General features: G+C 57.0%; 1 protein-coding gene across 6 annotated transcripts; it reads right to left on the bottom strand.

Moving 5' to 3' along the window:
* Positions 1-32: 32 nt before the first annotated feature.
* Positions 33-18034, bottom strand: ABCB8 (ATP binding cassette subfamily B member 8). 6 transcript variants are annotated; one of them, XR_012433038.1, is made up of 17 exons: positions 17850-18034; positions 15099-15149; positions 12481-12793; positions 11966-12121; positions 11795-11889; positions 11564-11669; positions 10539-10700; positions 10335-10420; positions 10132-10229; positions 9653-9758; positions 5786-5819; positions 5441-5587; positions 5163-5257; positions 4843-4976; positions 3963-4110; positions 1357-1607; positions 33-387 (listed from the first exon to the last, which is right to left on the bottom strand). XR_012433038.1 is itself a non-coding variant. In XM_015448291.4 (17 exons), the coding sequence occupies exons 1-17, from the start codon at positions 17942-17944 to the stop codon at positions 247-249; spliced, it is 2208 nt and encodes a 735-aa protein (XP_015303777.3). In that variant the 5' UTR covers positions 17945-18034; the 3' UTR covers positions 33-246. The 6 variants fall into 6 exon arrangements, 4 of the variants coding, with proteins under 4 accessions (XP_015303777.3, XP_005551227.3, XP_073892462.1 ...); XM_015448291.4 differs by having other exon boundaries at positions 5451-5587; XR_012433039.1 differs by lacking the exon at positions 15099-15149.
* Between the last annotated feature and the right edge of the window lie 1445 nt (positions 18035-19479).

The following is a 19479-nucleotide window of genomic DNA, read 5'->3' as shown; positions in this document are numbered from 1 at the left end:
CATTGCAGCCCAATGACTCTGGCAGACTCTGGTGGGAGGGAGGCAGCCGGCAGGACTAGGGAGGGGAGGGAGGGATTGGCCTCCCCTGCCAGCCGCTCGGCCCCGGCTTTATTGTGAGCAGGAGCAGCTGCAGCGACTCTCCACATGCTGGCCCTCCCGGGGGCTCAGTCTCCAGTAAGCTCCCGGCAGGCTGAGCCCCAGCCCTAGCACTGATGCTTGGCAGTGACCACACCTCGGGGGCCCTTCTCAGGACTTGTGCTGCTGGCTCCTGGGGCCTTCCGGCTTTTTGGGCGGTGGGGCCACCGTCCTCGGGGCATCCAGGGCCTGCCTCCGGATAAGCTCGGCGTACAGCCCGCCTTTCTTCAGGAGCTCTTCATGGGTGCCAGCCTGGAAGATGGGAGGGAGGGGCGAATGGTTGCTCCAAGGCGTGCAGGCTTCAGAACGTTCCGAGGGCTAAGCCTCTCTATCAGCCATTGGGCCCACGGTCACTTAGGCCACTCTGAAACCAATGCTCAATCTGAAAGGAACCGCCACTGGCATGCTGCATCAGTTACTGCCACTTCCCTACTTAGCTGAATTTTGGAAGAACATGATTCCCTGTCCCGCTTACAGAGCCCAAGGCTCCAATTCAGGATCCATCTCCCTGCACAAGCCCCTCAGCCTTGGCTTGAATGAGCGGCTGTGAACCAATGCCACACAGCCTCTGGGGTCCTACTTCTGACTCCCTGCACAGGTTCCTTGGCGCTGCTTCTTCTGCAACTGATACCCTGAGCAGCCAGCCCTGTTCCTCGCTCACAGCACCATACTCTTTCTGAGTATGTTTCCTTTTTGTTTTTTTTAGACAGGGTCTCATTCTGATGCCAGGCTGGAGTGCAATTGCACAATCATTGTTCACTGCAGCCTCAACCTCTGGGGTCAAGTAATCCTCCCGCCTCAGCCTCCAGAGTAGCTGGGAGTACAGGCGCATGCCATCACATCCAGCTAATTTTTTATTGGGTATTCTGTAGAGACAGGGTCTCACTGTGTTGCCCAGGATGGCCTCAAGAGATCCTTCTGCTTTGGCCTCCCAAAATGCTGGGATTACAGGCAACCAGCTAGTACTTTTCCTTTTGATCCTGGGAGCTGATGGTGAAACTATACTATCCCAGGGGACAGAGGAAGAAACTGAGGGCCTGAGAGGCCAGGGCTTGGCTGAATGCAGGAACTCCTGACTCTACATGGGATGCTGCTTCCAGAATACAGCCCCGAAGGCCCTGGGGCCAGGCCACACTTTCCTGTAACTCATTGCAGCATTGTGCCACTGTTCGTGATGAAGCCATCCTCAACCCACTGATCCACGCCCCCAGGACGACTAACCTCCCAGACACGGCCATCGGCCATGACGATGATGCGGTGGGCCCCACGGACGGTGCTGAGCCGGTGGGCAATTACCAGCACCGTGCGGCCTGCACTGGCCCGGTCCAGGGCCTCCTGCACAACCCGCTCAGACTCTGCGTCCAGCGCGCTGGTGGCTTCATCCAGTATCAGCACTGTGGGCTGCTTGATAAGGGCTCGGGCAATGGCCAGGCGCTGCTTCTGGCCCCCAGAGAGGGTAGTGCCCCGTTCACCTGGGAAGGGAGGGACAGAGCAGGAGCCTGAAGCTGTGCACTTGAGGGTGGCCCACAAAGGGGCACAGGGTCCTTCCTGAACTCCCATCAAGATCCTCTAAGTGCCCCCCTCAGCACTGTGCACCCTCGTCCTTCCTCTGACCCCCACCCCGCACTGTGCACGCTTGTCCTGCCTCTGACTCCCTCACCCTGCACGGTGCACGCTTGTCCTGCCTCTGACCTTCCACCCCGCATTATGCACCCTAGTCATGTCTCTGACCCCCCACCCCGCACTGTGTACCCTCCTCCTGCCTGACCCCCCACCCCGCACTGTGTACCCTCCTCCTGCCTGACCCCCCACCCCGCACTGTGTACCCTCCTCCTGCCTGACCCCCCACCCCGCACTGTGCACCCTCCTCCTGCCTGACCCCCCACCCCGCACTGTGTACCCTCCTCCTGCCTGACCCCCCACCCCGCACTGTGCACCCTCCTCCCGCCTCTGACCCCCCACCCCGCACTGTGCACCCTCCTCCTGCCTGACCCCCCACCCCGCACTGTGCACCCTCCTCCTGCCTCTGACCCCCCACCCCGCACTGTGCACCCTCCTCCTGCCTGACCCCCCACCCCGCACTGTGCACACTCCTCCTGCCTGACCCCCCACCCCGCACTGTGTACCCTCCTCCTGCCTCTGACCCCCCACCCCGCACTGTGCACACTCCTCCTGCCTCTGACCCCCCACCCCGCACTGTGCACCCTCCTCCTGCCTCTGACCCCCCACCCCGCACTGTGCACACTCCTCCTGCCTGACCCCCCACCCCGCACTGTGCACCCTCCTCCTGCCTCTGACCCCCCACCCCGCACTGTGCACCCTCCTCCTGCCTCTGACCCCCCACCCCGCACTGTGCACCCTCCTCCTGCCTCTGACCCCCCACCCCGCACTGTGCACCCTCCTCCTGCCTGACCCCCCACCCCGCACTGTGCACCCTCCTCCTGCCTCTGACCCCCCACCCCGCACTGTGCACCCTCCTCCTGCCTGACCCCCCACCCCGCACTGTGCACACTCCTCCTGCCTGACCCCCCACCCCGCACTGTGTACCCTCCTCCTGCTGCTGGGTTGCCCCTGCACTGGCTCATCCCACCTCTGGGTCCCTCAGTCACTGTGCACACTTGCCCTGCCTCTGAGGGTGGCATGACACCTGCCAGCAGGGCTTGGTGCACTCTAAGGGAGTTGCCAAATGCCTCTCCCCAGCCATGGCAGTGCCTCAGGCCAGGATGACCCACACCCTGCCCTGTGCCTGCAGCTCCAAGCCACCTTCCCAGCCTCCCGGGTCTCTGTGGCTGTGGGGAACATCCAGCACCCAAACATGGGCTCTGGGGTCCAGTGACTCCAGGGAAGTGGGATTCGAAGCCCACAGAGGACAGCGTAAGTGGCAGCCTGGGAGCCAAAAAGAACCTCAAGGTGACAGCAGGGTGACAGGTCAGTAAGGACGCAGCCCCAAGAAGGCCCAAATGAGCAGAAAGTACTAGGATCAGAGACACAAGGAAAGTGCCATCCAAGAGAGATGTGGGAGAACACCCAGTGAGGACAGCTGGCATCTGGACAGTATATGCACATGGCTGGAGGAGCCATCTAGAATACGATGGCTGCGCTGGAGACACTGACCCCACAGCTCAGAAGGCTGGACTCAGACTGAGCAGAGTTGAGCAGCTCAGATATCCCTGCATCCTGAGAAGTGCTGAAACACTGTGCAACAGAGCCAAGAAACTGGCCGAGAAACATGGCCCCGAAGGCTGGAAAAAGACCTGGGAGCTCCACACATCAAGCTGCAAGGTGCACGCCCTGTAGTGCCAGGCTGCGTGTTCCTAGTTCAGAACCACCAGAGCCCTCTCCTGGGGCCCATCCAGTCACCCCGATTCTAATGAGGAGAAACGACTTTAGAGATGAAAATCTCAGGAAGGAAACAGGAGCCAGAGGGGGATGGACGGTGGAGAGGAGGCAACCCCCGTTTCTTCTGTTCAGTCTGGGGAAGTGGCGGCTTTTTAGACTCAGTGAGGACTCCAAATACCATGCATCACTGTGTCCCTGGCCAGGGGCCTGTCACATGCCCCCTGTCGCATTCTCCAGTTCCTCCTGGAGCCCGTCCTGTCTCTGCAGGCTGCTTGGGCTGCTGGTGCTAAACCACATTGGCCTGGACTCCCCTGTCCCCACAGAACAACTCTGTCCCCTTTGGCTGTGGTTCTGGTCTTCCCTGACACAGCTGTCTTTCTCCCCAGCTGTCCCTGCTGCCCTCAGTCCCGCTGGGCTGCTCACTGCTCCTGCGGAATCCTGTGTCCCAATGCCTGACCACCTGGTTCCCGGCAGACCCGAGCACCTACCAATGATGGTGTTGTAGCCCTCGGGGAAGCTGGTGATGAACTCGTGAGCATTGGCTTCCCGGGCGGCTGCGTATACCTCTTCATCGGAAGCTGCCAGCTTCCCAAAGCGGATGTTTTCCATGATGGTCGTCCCAAACAGGACGGGCTCCTGTGGGTGAGGGGTTATGGAGACAGAGTCCACAGAAACATTCTCTTTGCCCCAGAAACCTGAGGGGCCACCATATACGTTGGGACATTCCATTTGGTGGATTACATTAGGATCTCCTGAAGAACGAGACGTTCAAAGTCAGAGGTGAAGTGAGGACGCAGAGTGGCCCCCAAAGGGAAGGACAGGTTGACCTCCTACCAAGGACCCAGAACCCTCCTCAGGAGCAGGAGTGGGAGGAGCTGGCAGGGCGGGGTGCTGGGAACTGGGAGCTTGCATTTGCCTTTCTTCTGCACGGGCACTCTCCCTGGCGGGACAGCAGGCATGCCCTTTTCATTCACGGCCCTCGAAGGGAAGGGTGGACCCTCGCTGGGCAGTGCCACCTCAAGCAGAGGGAGAATAGCTGCGGGCTCAGCAACTCCACCACGGGCTTCTCTAGACCTGGATGCTATAGGATTTTCGAGAATCCCACGGATTCCCCATCTGTGTAGACTGTTGTAAATGGGGACAAAGCGTCCCTGCTCTGGGAGACCAGGCAGAGCTGTGGCTGCTGCTGGGACAGGGATGCCTCATCCAGACAACAGCCGAGGACATGTGAAGAAGGCCAGGAGTCTCCTGAGAGCAGCAAGGGTGATGAGGGTGGAAAGAAAAGAAAAGGCACCTGAGGACTAAGAGGGGCAGGGCCCAGGGGAGGACGGGCAGTGGGAGCCAAGGGCTGCCCATGTGGCCCCGCACCTGGCTGATGAAGCCGACAACCTGGCCCCGGAGCCAGGAGGGGTCAAGGGTGCGCAGGTCCCGCCCGTCCAGCATCACCACGCCTGCCGTGGGGTCGTAGAAGCGCTCCAGCAGGGAAGCCACGGTGGTCTTTCCTGGGGAATTGGGTTGAGAGGGCGGGAGGCCAGGGATTCTGGGGATTGTCCCAGGAAAGAAGGCCCCTTGTGGCAGTGGAGGAAGGGACCCCACCGGGGGGGCAGGGCTCACTGCTCCCCGCCTTGCTCTGAGTGGCTGCTAGAGAAGAGTCAGAGGGTGAGGAGAAGGTGGTGGGCTCCCCTTACCTCCCCCAGACTGGCCCACGAGGGCCACGATCTTGCCAGGGGGCAGCGTCAGGGTGAAGTCTTTCAGCACCTCGAAGCCGGGGCGGCAGGGGTAGCTGGGAGGAGCCGAGAGACCCCCAGTCAGACCAGGCTCCCAGCCCTTGTTGCCCGGGTCCCTCCTGAAGTCTCCCTGTAGCCCTCTGAGAGGGCCTGTTTATGGGGGGCATTAAGCCAGACCTCCACCCCCGAATCCTCTCGCCTCATCCTCAGCCCAGGGACCCATCCCCACACCTGCTCACCCGTGCTGACCTGAAGCAGACGTTCTGAAACGTGACGGAGCCACGCAGGTGCTCTTTGGGGATGCAGCAGCCCCCAGACAGTGGGATGCAGGGGCTCAGGGCCATGTACTCAAAGACCCGGGCGCCTGCACTCAGCCCCCGGACCACCTGTGGGAGGGGATCCAAAGTCCGCAGAGAGGCAGGAGTGGGGGTGACCACAGCATCTCCAGAGAGTGGCCGTGGCTCTGGGCTGGGGTCTCCCCAGCTCCTCTGCCCGCCCACACCCAGTCAACAGGTAACTCCCACAGTGGCGCACACATGGCACAAACTCCACACCCCAGGCCCTCCACCCTACCGGCCACTCACCTGACCAAACAGGACAGAGAGGTTGGCCATGGACCTGGCAGAAGAAGGAGAGAGGGTTGGAATAGATGGAAACAAGAAGAGCCAGAGAGGAGGGGAAGGAAGCCATGGTGGGGTGGGGGAGCAAGGAAGCAGGTGGCCTGTGGCCAAACGCAGACTGCTCCTGCACCATGGGAGTGTGGAGCCCTGGGACGCAGCAACACCAGATCGCTGAGCCCTGGCTCCCTCCTTGGCCGGATAAGGATGACAGCTGTCCCTTAGCCCAGCCCAAGCCCCAGGACGGGGTGCTCCAGGAGGAAATGGAAGCGAAGGCACAGGCCTCTGCGGGTGTCCTCCACTGCCCTGGCCTGTAGTCTGCAGGGTGAGGCCTGTGCACACATGTAGGGGTGATATCAGCCCACGAGGAAGGGAGTCCAGCTGACCCACAAACTCCCTGCTGTGCCCTGAGGATGCGGAGGCCGCCACTGTGAACACAGATCAAGGGTGCGTGGCTCACAAGGGGAGAGCAGATCTAACACTGCAGACGCTTGGGGAAGCAACGACTTCGACTGACATTTAGGTGGAAAAAGTGATGTTACATCTTTTTGGAGAAAGAAGAAAACAGAAGACACTGGGTCACAGGGGAACTCTCGGGAGAACCCAAAACAAAATTCCCTGAAAAAAACTTTTCTCATGAGCTTGCCCTGCAGGTGAGTATACCCACGGTGTTATCTGTCTAGACAGTGGGTGGCCTCCTTTGCCCCGGCAGGGCTGGGGTAGGGCTGGCCGGCTGCCAGGGGGCTGGGGAGGAAGGTGAGTCACTGGCCCCTGACTGGCCTGGCTGACCCGTGACAGTGTGTGTATGCCTGGTCCCCTCCTTAAGAAGAGGAAAGACTGACTCCCCAGCAACCCTTCAGCTGCAGACTCACTTCTTCCAGCACTGGGGTGGGGGTGAGTGGGAGGAGCCTCAAAACCCAAAAGGAAAAGGTCCCAGTGGACTCAGCGCAGTCAGCACTTGCTAAAGGGAGCGGGGAGGCTCCAGGCAGGAAGGAACCAGCCCAGTCAGCTATCTGTTGACGAGCAGGGGAACATTCTCCACCTGGCAAAGGGGCTGGGCAGCAACTGAAATTCAAAATGCACATGACTCACTGGAGTGCGATGACCCTGCTCTCAGGGGCCATGGGCTGTGGGCTACGGGCCTGTTCTCAGGTGAAGCCTGGCCCTGATTCTGATGAGGCGGCTGGGCCCCGCTTGCTGTCTGTCCAGGCGCCTCCCCATCTCCATCAGGAGTGCTGAGGATGGGCTCATAGGTTAGGCTGCCTGAGGCAGGCTGGGCCATCCTGCTCCCCTCTCTGCCTTCTCTCTGCTAGACCCCAGTGCCAATGCATGGGCCCTTGGCTTAGCTGGCAGGACCCAGTGGGAAACACACCAGCTGCTTTATGCAACAAACCCAATTCCCCCAAGGTGGGTGGGGAAGAATCTCCACATAGCCAGGGCTAGAAGGACCCCCAAGAGGATGGGTCTAGGGCCTGTGGCTGTGGGAGCAGCCAGCGAAACAGCACAGACAAGCCCCTGGGGGTTCTTGTGTGTGTCATAAAATTGCGGGATGGCCAAGCAGTACGGTGAGAGGTAAAGTCAGAATCTCAGCCGGGCACGGTGGCTCACGCCTGTAATCCCAGCACTTTGGGAGGCCAAGGCGGGCGGATCACGAGGTCAGGAGATCAAGACCATCCTGGCTAACATAGTGAAACCCCGTCTCTACTAAAAATACAAGAAAAAATTAGCCGGGCGTGGTGGTGGGCGCCTGTAGTCCCAGCTACTCGGGAGGCTGAGGCAGGAGAATGGCGTGAACCTGGGGGGCAGAGCTTGCAGTGAGCCGAAATCGCACCACTACACTCCAGCCTGGGTGACAGAGTGAGACTCTGTTTCAAAAAAAAAAAAAGTCAGAGTCTCAGGCCCTAAAGGGGAAGTGGGGGCCCCGAAGCGGGAAGGTTGGGGCTGGACAGTACAGCCACCCTCCCTATAGGGAGACTGTCCCACCATTGCCCAACACAGAGGGCTAAGGGGTGATTTTATTAAGGGAGCCACTGGGCTTTTCTTGTTTTTTTTTTTTGAGACGGAGTCTTGCTCTGTTGCCAGGCTGGAGTGCAGTGGCGCAATCTCAGCTCACGGCAACTTCTGCCTCCCAGGTTCAGGCGATTCTCCTGCCTCAGCCTCCCAAGTAGCTGGGACTACAGGCGTGCATCACCACGCCCAGCTAAATTTTGTATTTTTAGTAGAGACGGGATTTCACCATATTGGCCAGGATGGTCTTGATCTCTTAACTTCATGATCTGCCCACCCTGGCCTCCCAAAGTGCTGGGATTACAAGTGTGAGCCACCGTGCCCGGCCGCCACTAGGCTTCTTATGGGTCCTCAGGACTAAAACGACTGTCCTGTTCGGTGAGGCCAAAGCTCTGGTCAAGGGAAGTGGGTCAGCACTGAGCAGGGCAGGCAGTGGTGGAAGCAGCCTCCGCCAGGCCCCATCTCTGTCACAGGGAGAACACCTGAATTCCAAAGCCACGAGGGAATAGCTCCCTGGGCTGGAGGAGGGACGAGGCTGCCCAGGAGGCCTGAGCCCAGGACCAGAAAGGGTCTGAACGTGTTCAGATGAGAGAGCATCGAGCAGAAATGGGGCCCACGAGGGTGTCCGTGCATCTGCGGAAATGGGAGGAACATCTCTGTGGAAGGTCAGGTTTAGGGCTGAAAATGGGAGCCCGTCTCCATCCGCCTCCCCCTTCCTGGGACAGTACACCCTGCAGGGAGGGCTTCCGATCTGGTGGACACCCACGCAGGGGTGCACCATGCAGCAGGGGGACGACACATGCCTCACAGAATGGGGTGGGGGCCCGGGAGGAAGAGCAGGGGGCTTGTTGGGGAGGGAGGGGGCGGCAGAGGTGATGCACGGTTGGTGGAGACAGGTCTTCACCCTTTGATGATCTGTTGCGGCATATTTACTATCCCATTATTTACCATATTTATGTAGAACTGCTTTTGTTTAGCTTGGAAAGAGATCGGAACGGGGAGGCCCGCCTAGAGCTGTCTGGTGATCGGCTCTGGTCACCCCAGAGGCTCAGCTGAGCGGGTGGTTTCGGACCAACGCAAAGCAATAAGCTATAAGGGTGGGGTGTGTGGGGACAGGGGTCAATTTGTCATCCCTGGAAGTGGCAGGCATAGGGAAGGGCAGCTCACAAAGCCTGTCAAGGATGGTCCTTCCATGCATAGAATGTCACAGCCTGCAGCGGAAGAGAATTCGGACAGGCTGCAACACGGAGGAAGCTGAGGACACAATATGGAGTGACAAAACGCAGTCACAAAAGGACACAGTCTGACTCCACTTATAGGACGTCTCTAGAGTTGTCAAATCATAAGGACAGAAAGTGCAATGGTGGGTGCCAGGGGCTGGGGGAGGGCGAATGGGGATTCGCTCCGCTCTGCCAGATAAGAGTTCTGGAGACGGACGGCGGTGCCAGCCACACAGCAATGTGAGTGCACCCACTGCCAATGAGCTGCACGCTTCAAAATGGTTAAAATGCTGCATTTTATGTTATGTGTACTTTACCACAGTTAAAACAAATTTTTAAAAACCTGTCAAGGAAACTTCTGGGTCCTTTGGAAGGCTGAAGATGACAAGCACCTGCCTGCTGCAGCGCCACTGCCCCGGCTGGGAGGGTTGTTATGGTCCCTGAGGGGCTCTCTCTCCCCGAGCCTATGCATCCCTAGGGGAGCTGGGCAGGCCTGGAGCCGCACAGCAGTCAGCCCCCAGAGAAGGCTGCACCCATGTCCCCTGACCCAGCAGGGCTCTGGAGGGTGGCAGGGGGATCTGCAGCGATGGGAACGGCCCCCACTTACCTTTGTACTGTCTGGGAGGCCACCAGGAAGGACATGAGGTCTCCCCCTGTCAGCTGCTGTCCGGCCACAAGGGAGCCCCCAATAAACAGGGTACCCAAGACCATGCCTGCAGGAGAGGGTACAGTGAGGCAGGACGAAGTAGGAGCAGAGGAAACAGCGCTGGGCCTGCTCTGCCAGTGCTGGCTGCGAGAGTCAGGTGAGGCACATGGCTGGTCCCAGCCCTGGCTTCCTCCTCAGAAGAGCAAGTCGGGGTGGGCACGCCTCCATGGCCTCCTCGAGGGTGGCCCTGTGCGTTCCGCATGGGACCCCATAGCTGGGTTGGGACATCGGCACCCTCCCTTTACCTGCAAGAGTTAGCAGCTGGCCCGAGGCGAATGCAGGCAGCCAGCAGATGGAGGGCGGGCCTTTGCCTGCCTTGGCTGCTCCCAGCTCCTCCCCAGCCCACAAGTGCCCCTCCAACCCCCAACTGGCTCACTCACAGTTGAAGGCGATGTTGGAAAGCCCTTGGAACAAGGCGATGCCCCGGCCCAGCTCCTCTGCCCGGCAGCGGCATGCTTCCAGCTCTGCCCCGTAGCGCCTGGTGACAGAGGCCAGTGCACTCAGGAGGCAGCTGGGCTGGCACGAAGGGTGGGCAGGGTGTGGGGGGCATCTCTGCTTTGTGCTTGGCCCTCCCAGGACTCACTCCTCTTCCCGTTGCTCCATGGCGAAGGCACGCACAGTCCGGACGTTGCCCAGGGCCTCATCTGCTACGCCCATTGCCCTGGCGATCTGCAAGGAGTTCAGGAAACGGGACAAGGAGTCCAGGTTGGGGAGAGGGAGGAGCTCCAGGGAGTGGAAAGAGAAACGGTGTGGGGAGAGTGAGGAGGATGGTCAGGAATGCTGGTACCTGCTCCTGACACTGGCGAGACAATTTGCGGAGGCCGGAGCCCATCAGGGTGCCCACTCCCATCAGGGCTGGCGTGGCCACCATCAGCAGCAGCGTGAGGCGTGTAGACAGCATGGACAGCGACACCAGGCAGCCTGCCACCTGGGTGCAGCTTCGCAGCCCCTAGGGAGGGGGAGGGAAGGCGGGAGGCTACAGCGTCCGCACCATGACAGGAAGGACTTTTCCAAGGGTTAGCTGGCTGCAGCTCTGCACTCCCAAGGCCAAGGCCCCAGGTCTTGGCCCCTGGGAGGCCCAGTGGCAGTCCACCGGTCACAGTACATAACCCTAACTTGGCCAGTTTGGGTGCGAGCAGCAGGCCTCAAGAGGCCGAGTGAGAATGCTATGAACTGTAGTATCCTTCCCCTAGACAAATCCCAGCTTGCTTCTCTTTCTGTTCTAGGAACTGAACAAAGAGAACCGCATGGCGGTACACCAGTGACCGCCTAGGCCAGTGTGTGGCACAATCCCGCAGCCACAGAGTCAGTGGGGGAGGATAAGGGGACGGCATTGGTGTTAGGTAGGCAATGGGCGTAGCAGACGAGGCCCTGGGCAACGTCCAGACTGTGCGTGCCTTCGCCATGGAGCAACGGGAAGAGGAGTGAGTCCTGGGAGGGCCAAGCACAAAGCAGACCCTCTGTGCATGCTCAATGCTTGTCAGCAATCCAGGCACTCTGGGGACAAGGCAGGCAAAGTGATTTTGCTCTTGCCAGGAAAGGCTCTTGTCTGAGTGCTTGGGAAGGCTTTCCAGGGAAGATTCGGTTTCAGAGCAGTGGAGAAGCAGCCTGTACTGACCTTGGACACTGCCTCTACACTTTCCTTCCATGAACTTCCATGGTCCCTCACGCACGGCCTCACCAGGCAGTGGGCTTCTCGAGTCAGCGTGCGCCTGTCAGCCCAACATCAGGGCTGGGGCAGGCAGGGCTGGCCTGGCGAGTCCACGTGGGAAACTGTGTGTGTGGATGTGGAGGGGCCACTGGGCCACTGACCTGGGAGATGACGAGCTTGAAGGATGACTTAAACTCCTGCACATCAGTCGTCAAGCGGCTCACCAGCTGCCCTGTCTTATTGGCGTCAAAGAAGGCGATGTCTTGTCTGGCATGGGACAGGGACCAACAAGCAGGGAAGAAGAGGGAGACATTACTTCAGGATGAGGCCCCACCCCCAGGCCCCCTCGGACCATCAGTCACCCCAACTCTGCACCCTGCGGCTGGCAGTACCGGAGCAGGGAGCTGAAGAGGGCCCTCCGCATGTCCACAGCCATGCGCTCGCCAATGTGGGACAGCAGCACCAGGTACCCGAAGGTCAGCAGTCCCTGCGAAAGAGCCCAGTGCACTCAGGGATGCCTTGGGTGGCTCCTCGGCGGCCCCCAGCCCCACTCCCAGCTGTACCTGGACACCATAGAGGATAAGCAGGTGGGTGCTGAGTTTCCGGGACTCAGTCATGAAACTCCCCACGTGGTCCCTCGTGTACTTGGCCACAATCTCTACCAGCTGGCCCAGGAGCAGGGGGATCTGTACATTCACTAGTGCCGCACCCAAGGCCAGCTGGAATGGGGAGGCAGAGGGTACAAATGTTTTGAGTGGGGGTGCCACACTCCTCCCCAACCCCAGCCAGATCTTGGCCCTTCCTCTCCCACTACTGAGCCCTGCTCTTGTCCAGGTCGTGGCTGGTCATTTGGACCTACATCAGTGCCTCTCAGAGGTTCAAACCCTGGCTTCCAGCCCCCACGGACCTCTGCGCACCCAGCCACCCAGTGTTGATGCCCCTGGCACCCCTGGCACCCTGGCTAGCCCTCACTGTTCCCGTGAGCTCTCCCCTGAGAGGCAGCGAGGCAGGAATGCCATCCCTTTGTAGCTCTGGGTCCTGCCCTGTCCCCAGGATGGAGAAGTGGGGAAAGCCTCACCACGATGGCTACCCCCAGGGCCAGCAGGTGGGGGCGCAGAAACTGCCAGAAGAGCTTCCAGTTAAAGCGAGACCCCACGACACGGGGTGTGGAGCTGGCAGGAGGGGCCTCTTCTGCCTCACAGAGGGCCACAAAGTAGAGGCGGGGACACTTACTCAGTACCACGGGGCCTAGCAGGGCTCCCCCAACCCAGCACCAGGCAGAGGGGCTCTGTCTGGGAGCTAGAGGGGCGCGAGGGAGGTGGGCCCAGAGCTGGGACCGCAGGTGGGCCACGGCCCGGAGGAGGGTGGAGCTGCGGTGGCCATCAGAGTACCTGTAAGGAGAAAGAGGCATGGATGGCTCAAGGCTCCAACTGCCCTCCAACTGACCAGCATACCCACGGGGCTCTGGCCGAGCCCTCTGGAAGCAGCACTTCCTCTTCCTTCAGCCCCTCACCCCTGCCCTTCCCAGGGCTCTTCTGAAGCAACTTCAGTTTCTAAGACAGACGTCCATGGGCAAAGTCACAGAGGAATGAGACGCTGAGCAAAAAATCGAGTCTTTTGTCTTATTCCCCTGGGCGCCTCTCAGGCCACAGCCAGCCAGCCAGGGTCCTCGCAGCCTCGACTCCAGGCTCTGACAGAATGACAGACTGAAGAACTGGATGGCACATTAGATGGCCACACACTGCCTGGACAGGAAGGGGCCGGGGGTTTAAGGGACTATGGTGCAGAGGTGAGGAAAGAGAGCTGCTCCTGTGCCCGGCACGGGACTTGCTCACAGCAGCCACCAGGGCAGACATGGCTCCACCTCCCGGAGCTAATGGGCCACTTCCCTTGATCCTCACCAACCTGGGAGGGAAGTGCCATTATTCTCACTTGACAGATGAAAAAAATCATGTGGAGCTAAGAAAGCTGAAATAATTTGTCCCCAGGCTGCAGAACCGGGACGAGTAGGGAACCGAGTCTGCAGTCTGACTCCAGCACCCAGACTGTCTGTACTCTGCCAGTGTGCCGTGTCTTCCGATGTCCCAGGCCTGTTACCCCACCTCCCCTCCCCGGCCTGGGGCACCATGGACACACACTCCTTCTCCACAGCTGAAGGAGCAAACAGAGAAAAATTCTAATAACTTATCTTGTCATCTTGAATAGGCCAATTACCTTCTCTTTCCTTCAGCTGCCGCATCTATAAAATGCTAACATTGATTCCACTATTCTAGACATTTTTTTAAAAATTTATTTATTTTTTTTGAGAAAGAGTCTCGCTCTGTCACCCCGGCTGGAGTGAAGTGGCATAATCTCAGCTCACTGCAACCTCTGCCTCCAGGGTACAAGAGATTCTTCTGCCTCAGCCTCCTGAGCAGCTGGTACTACAGGCACGTGCCACCACACCCAGCTAATTTTTGTATTTTTAGTAGAGACGGGGTTTTGCTATATTGGCAAGGCTGGTCTTGAACTCCTGACCTTGTGATCCACCCACCTCAGCCTCCCAAAGTGCTGGGATTACAGGCATGAGTCACTGCACCTGGCCTATTCTAGACATTTTGAACCTACTGTGTGCAGGTGCTCTGCTTGGGTGATGGAGAGGATGGAGATGAACATGACAGCTGAAGTAACTCCCCTCACAGTAGTCATGCTTGAGTGCAGGAGACTCACAGTTAACTGGCAATCAGAGGCACAAAACAGCTTGAAGTCCTGCTCCTCCTTCTCCTCAGAGGGAGTCAGGAAAGGCCTTCTAGGTGAGGCCTGAGGGGGAACAGGAGGCCAGGCACAGGTGGGGATGCGCTATAAAGGGGAGAGCTCTAGGCACAGGGAAAGTAAGTGTGAGTGTCTGCAGTGAGAAACGATGGGAGAGAAGTTTCAGGAATTGTATGGCCGAAGCCTGGCCTACAAGAAGAGAGAAGAGACATGAGACTTGGGGGGAGAGGCAGTTTTCTAGTTCTTATAAAGCTCCTGGACTTGGGGGGCAATAAGGGTCGTGGTGATTCTTAGGCTGAGGTGTAACAAGATCAGGTTTGCATTTTAAAGATCACAGCATGGCCAGGTGCAGTGTCTCATGCCTGTAATCCCAACACTTTGGTAGGCTGAGGCGGGTGGATCATTTGAGGCCAGGAGTTCAAGATCAACATGCTGAAACCATGTCTCTACTAAAAATTAGCCGGGTGTGGTGGTGTGTGCCTGTGGTCCCAGCTACTTGGGAGGCTGAGGCAGAGAATCACTTGAACCTGGGAGGAGGAGGTTGCAGTGAGCCAAGATCGTGCTACCGTATGCCAGCCTGGGCAACGGAGACTCTGTCTTGAAAAAAAAAAAAGATCATAGCAGAGGGGTGTGGGCTGGAGGCAGACAGGACTGGTTGTAGGAAGCAGAAGTTATCCAGCCAGGAGAAGAGGGTGAGATCTAGAAGATCTAGATGAGGTTACTGATGGGGAAAGGCTTTAAAAAAGTAATAGTGTGAGCTTTTCTCTTTACCATCATGGCCTTTCACATCCCTAGACCCTTCTAATTGCAGTCTTCACCTCATCCTTCCCTTGTTATGCCTTTTGCCTACATGAGGCCTTCTCCCACCCCATTTCAACGTGCCAGGTTTTTATGTCCTGTTTTCCACTGTGTTCTTGTTTCTAGCATAAAGATAGAGATGCTTACTCTCCTTCTGCCTTGTGTAACTGTCCAGTTTTCCCATTACACCATGTGTTTCTGAAAGGCAGGAAATTATATCTTAGATAGCACTGGCAGAACTCTGGTACATAATAGATGTTCTGCAAATGTTTATGTTTGTTGAGCACATGCATGCCCTCATTAGAGGCGCAGGACAATCTGACCTAACTACTACAGGGTTTTGCAAATGTTTACACTTACTGTGGCCTACAGCAAGAAACATATCTTACATTGCAGCCCAGTACAATGAACACATACATACCACACAAAATGGAAACGCTTCACAAAATAATATTTTCTCTAATTCTTAACATGCCCCTTGCCTCCCCTCCCTTCCCCCTCCCCTCCTCTCCCTTCCCCTCTCTTCCCCTCCCTTCCCCACCCTTTCCTTCCCTTCCCTTCCTTTCCTTTCCTTTATCTAAGACAGGGTCTCACTCTGTTGCCCAGGCTGGAGAGTAGTGGCGCTATCTTGGCTGACTGCAACCTCCACCTCCCAGATTCAAGCAATTCTCCTGCCTTAGCCTCCCAAGTAGCTGGGACTACAGGCGCCCACAACCATGCCTGGTTAATTTTTGTATTTTTAGAACAGACAGGACTTCACCATGTTGGCTAGGCTGGTCTCGAACTCCTGACCTCAAGTGATCTGCCTGTCCCGGCTCCTCAAAGTGCTGGGATTACAGGTGTGAGCCACCACACCTGGCTAATTTTTGTATTTTTAATAGAGATGGGGCTTCACTATGTTGGCCAGGCTGGTCTTGAACTCCTGACCTCCAGTGATCTGCCTGCCTTGGCCCCCAAAGTGCTGGGATTACAGGTGTGAACCACTGTGCCTGGCCTACATTTACATTTGTTTATTTATTTATTTATTTATTTGAGACAGAGTCTTGCTCTGTCATGCTGGAGTGCAATGGCGCAATCTCGGCTCACTGCAACCTCTGCCTCCTGGGTTTGAGCAATTCTCTTGCCTCAGCCTCCCGAATAGCTGGGACTACAGGCGCGTGCAACCACACCTGGCAAATTTTCATATTTTTAATAGAGACGGGGTTTCACCACGTTGGCCAGGCTGGTCTTGAACTCCTGACCTCAGGTGATCCGCCTGCCTTGGCCTCCCAAAGTGCTGGGATTATAGGCGCGAGCCACCGCGCCCAGCTTATATTTACTTTTAAATGGTACTGACCAACTGAATTCATTTCATAATCTATTGAAAAATACTGACTAATGAACACATATATACTTGAATATTATTTTATGTCTTTCCTTGGGTTTTTCTCTGGTTTAAATAATATCAACACCCTTCCTCTTTCCTAAGGACTGTTTTTAAACCTTTCAATAATTTAGCATGGTCTTTTTCCAGCTTCTTGCATTGTCTCCAAACTAACACTCTAAGAAAGGCTTGGTCATTGCCAAGAGCATATGGATTACTTCCCAGCACCAAGACTTCCAGCTCCAGCTCGATCCAGCTCTTGTCCTCCATCAGTCAGATGGGCTTTCCAAATGACACAACTCCATATCCACCTGCCCTTGGGAATCTTCTATGTTTGGCCCCCAAGTAATTCGTTGTAGGATTAGAAAGGACAGCCAGGTGAGGTGGCTCACGCCTGTAATCCCAGCACTTTGGGAGGCCAAGGCAGGCAGATCACCTGAGGTCAGGAGTTCAAGACCAGCCTGGCCACCAACATGACGAAACTCCGTCTCTACTAAAAATACAAAAATTAGCCGGGTGTGGTGCACGTCTGTAATTCCAGCTACTTGGGTGGCTGAGGCATGAGAATTGCTCAAACCCAGGAGGTAGAGGTTGCAGTTAGCTGAGATCACGCCACTGCAGTACAGCCTGGGTGACAGAGCGAGACTCTGTCTCAAAAAAAAAAAAAAAAAGGAATCAGTCCCTTCTCATAAAGCATTTACATTCCAGTTGTAGTTTCAGGGTCCTTGTTTGTTTCCCACCTGTCTATCTGTCTGTCTCTCTCTCGACCAACCTGTGTAGAGCGTTTCTCCAAAAACACACACGTACAAGTTATTAGACTGACTTTTTTTTTTTTTTTTTTGAGACAGAGTCTCACTATCTATCACCCAGTGTGGAGTGCAGTGGTCGTGACCTCGACTCACTGAAACCTCCGCCTCCCAGGTTGAAGCGATTCTCCTGCCTCAGCCTTCCAAGTAGCTGGAATTACAGGCGCGTGCCACTAATCACGGCAAATTTTTGTATTTTTTGGTAGAGACGGGGTTTTGCCATGTTGGCCAGGCTGATCTCAAACTCCTGGCCTCCCAAAGTGCTGGGATTACAGGCGTGAGCCACCGTGCCCGGCCTATTAGATTGGCTCTTTATCCCTGCTGAACATCTCTAGCTCTTCTTCGACTCACTTTGAATCCTGGGAGCACCACTACGTTAAATGTCTCTTGATACTAATAAGAATTTTCCTCCAAATCGCCCAATCAACTCGGGGTCCAGGAAAGGCGACCCCTGGTCGAGAGTGCGGACTGGGCGTGGTCACAGACCCGGAGCGTTCCCTCCTTCTGGCTGACACGCCGATGCAGACGCCGGAACCTCCTGCTGGCGCCTGGAGTGTCACTATAAATAACTGAGACCAATACCCGCGGAGTGACATTCCACCCCGGCAGGCCTGGCCTACAGCTCCCAGCAAGCCTCGCGCGAGCCCGCGGACTCCATCTCCCGGCGGGCCCGGCACTGCCCTGCCGGCCGGTCAGTGGCCCGCGCTCAGTAGGTTTTTCCCTTTTTACCTGACAGCTGAGAATGTCTGGAAGCGGAGGGGCACTAGCGGCCTGCCTGGGAATGGGCCACCCCGAATCCCGACCCGAAATAAATGCACCAGCATGCTGGGGCGCGAAAACAGGAGCAGCCGGCAATAGCACTTTCACCCTTATCCCATTGCGGGCTCCATGTTGGCTGCCGCCCCCATCCCGACAATCCCCTCGCGCCTTGGCGGTGATTGGTGAAAAGACACATCAATCTCGTTTCAAGCTGTGACTGGAGGGTACGTTGTCAACCCCCTCTTTTCGGAACTGTGATTGGAGAGATTCGCCTACCCGCCCGACCCCCTGCTCTGGGCGGAGCCGAGTAGGAAGTGGGCCTGCCTTTTAGCTCGGTGCGCCAGTGGGCTCCGAGTGACGTCTAAAGGGTGTGCGCCGTCCAGCCCTCCACGCTATGGAGTATCCATGGTAACGCGTCAGCCGCCGACCTCGGGCCATTTTCCCAAGGCTCGAGGATCTCTAGATGTCCCGTCATCTCGAGGGCGTGTAGAACGGGCTTTGGGGGAGGAATGAACAAAAATCGACTGGGAGTTTTTTCAAAACACGTACATATACCCTGCCACCCACCCCGCTCTCCTAGGCGCGTCAGAACTGCTGGGACATCTGTCACGTCCCCGGTGATTCTGACACTCTTGTCCTACGCCTCAGCTATTGAGAACTACTGGTATGGAGGGGCGGCCTCAGATCTCTCTGCCTCGCAGATGCCTTCCTCACCCGGGTCAGAATGACTTGCCTCAGGCTCTTACCAGAGTTTGCACCACTCATTTCTTCTCTGTAATTATTTGTTTGCGTATCTGTCTCCCCACTGGGCTGCCGCTTCTTGTTGGGTACTGGCTCTGTTTTATTTATCTGTCCTCTTCCCTTCCAAATGCTTGGCCAGGAAAAGTGCCCTTTATAATAAATCGACTTGAATTGGGGGTGGTGGTAGGGGGCTGTCAATGAGAATGAATTCAGGGTGAAACTAGGTAGGACAGTCTCCCAGGATTAGTTTGGGGTTGAGCTGGGGAGCTCCAGGTGTATAGGGAGGGGTCTTATTGTGACTATGGTGGAATAGCCATTATACTGAGTGACACTGGGTGAGTGAGGTGGGGGAGAGACTAGACAACACCCCACATAACCCACCTTGACAGATGTCTCAGAAAGATTATGGGAATTTCCTGGCCCCTCTGCAATATGGGATTCCATTTTGCTACCTCTAGAAGGACAGGGTCTTGTTTTCATAGCTCTGCCTTGTGCTCAGGTATAAAGGCATGCGAGACCTGAGCTACTACTACAATACCCCACACAGAAGGAGAAAAGCAGGCACATCTGGACTTAAGTTTTGTGGGTAAGTCCATGATTGCCTCCAGTGAACAATCTGAGAAGCACGGTGTCCGTCTCTCCATTTCAGGGGTACTGGTCCCAACATCAGCCCTTGGGCCTAAGCCCTAGAGATCTTGACACCTGGTGGCTGAGTCAGCATCACAGTAATGGGCTTTAGAAGGAAACCTGATGATTCAGGGCCTCAAGAATGGCGTTGGGCAAGCCACCAGACCAGCTGCCTGGGTCTCCTCCTCCTTGTTAAGGTGACAACAAGGAACTCAGTTCAGCTCCTCCCTGG

The sequence above is a fragment of the Macaca fascicularis genome, chromosome 3 (assembly GCF_037993035.2).
Source record: "Macaca fascicularis isolate 582-1 chromosome 3, T2T-MFA8v1.1".
In the NCBI taxonomy this organism is placed as follows: Eukaryota; Metazoa; Chordata; class Mammalia; order Primates; family Cercopithecidae; genus Macaca; species Macaca fascicularis.
Note: the sequence above shows the minus strand (reverse complement) of the source record. Positions and strands in the feature narration are given on the sequence as shown.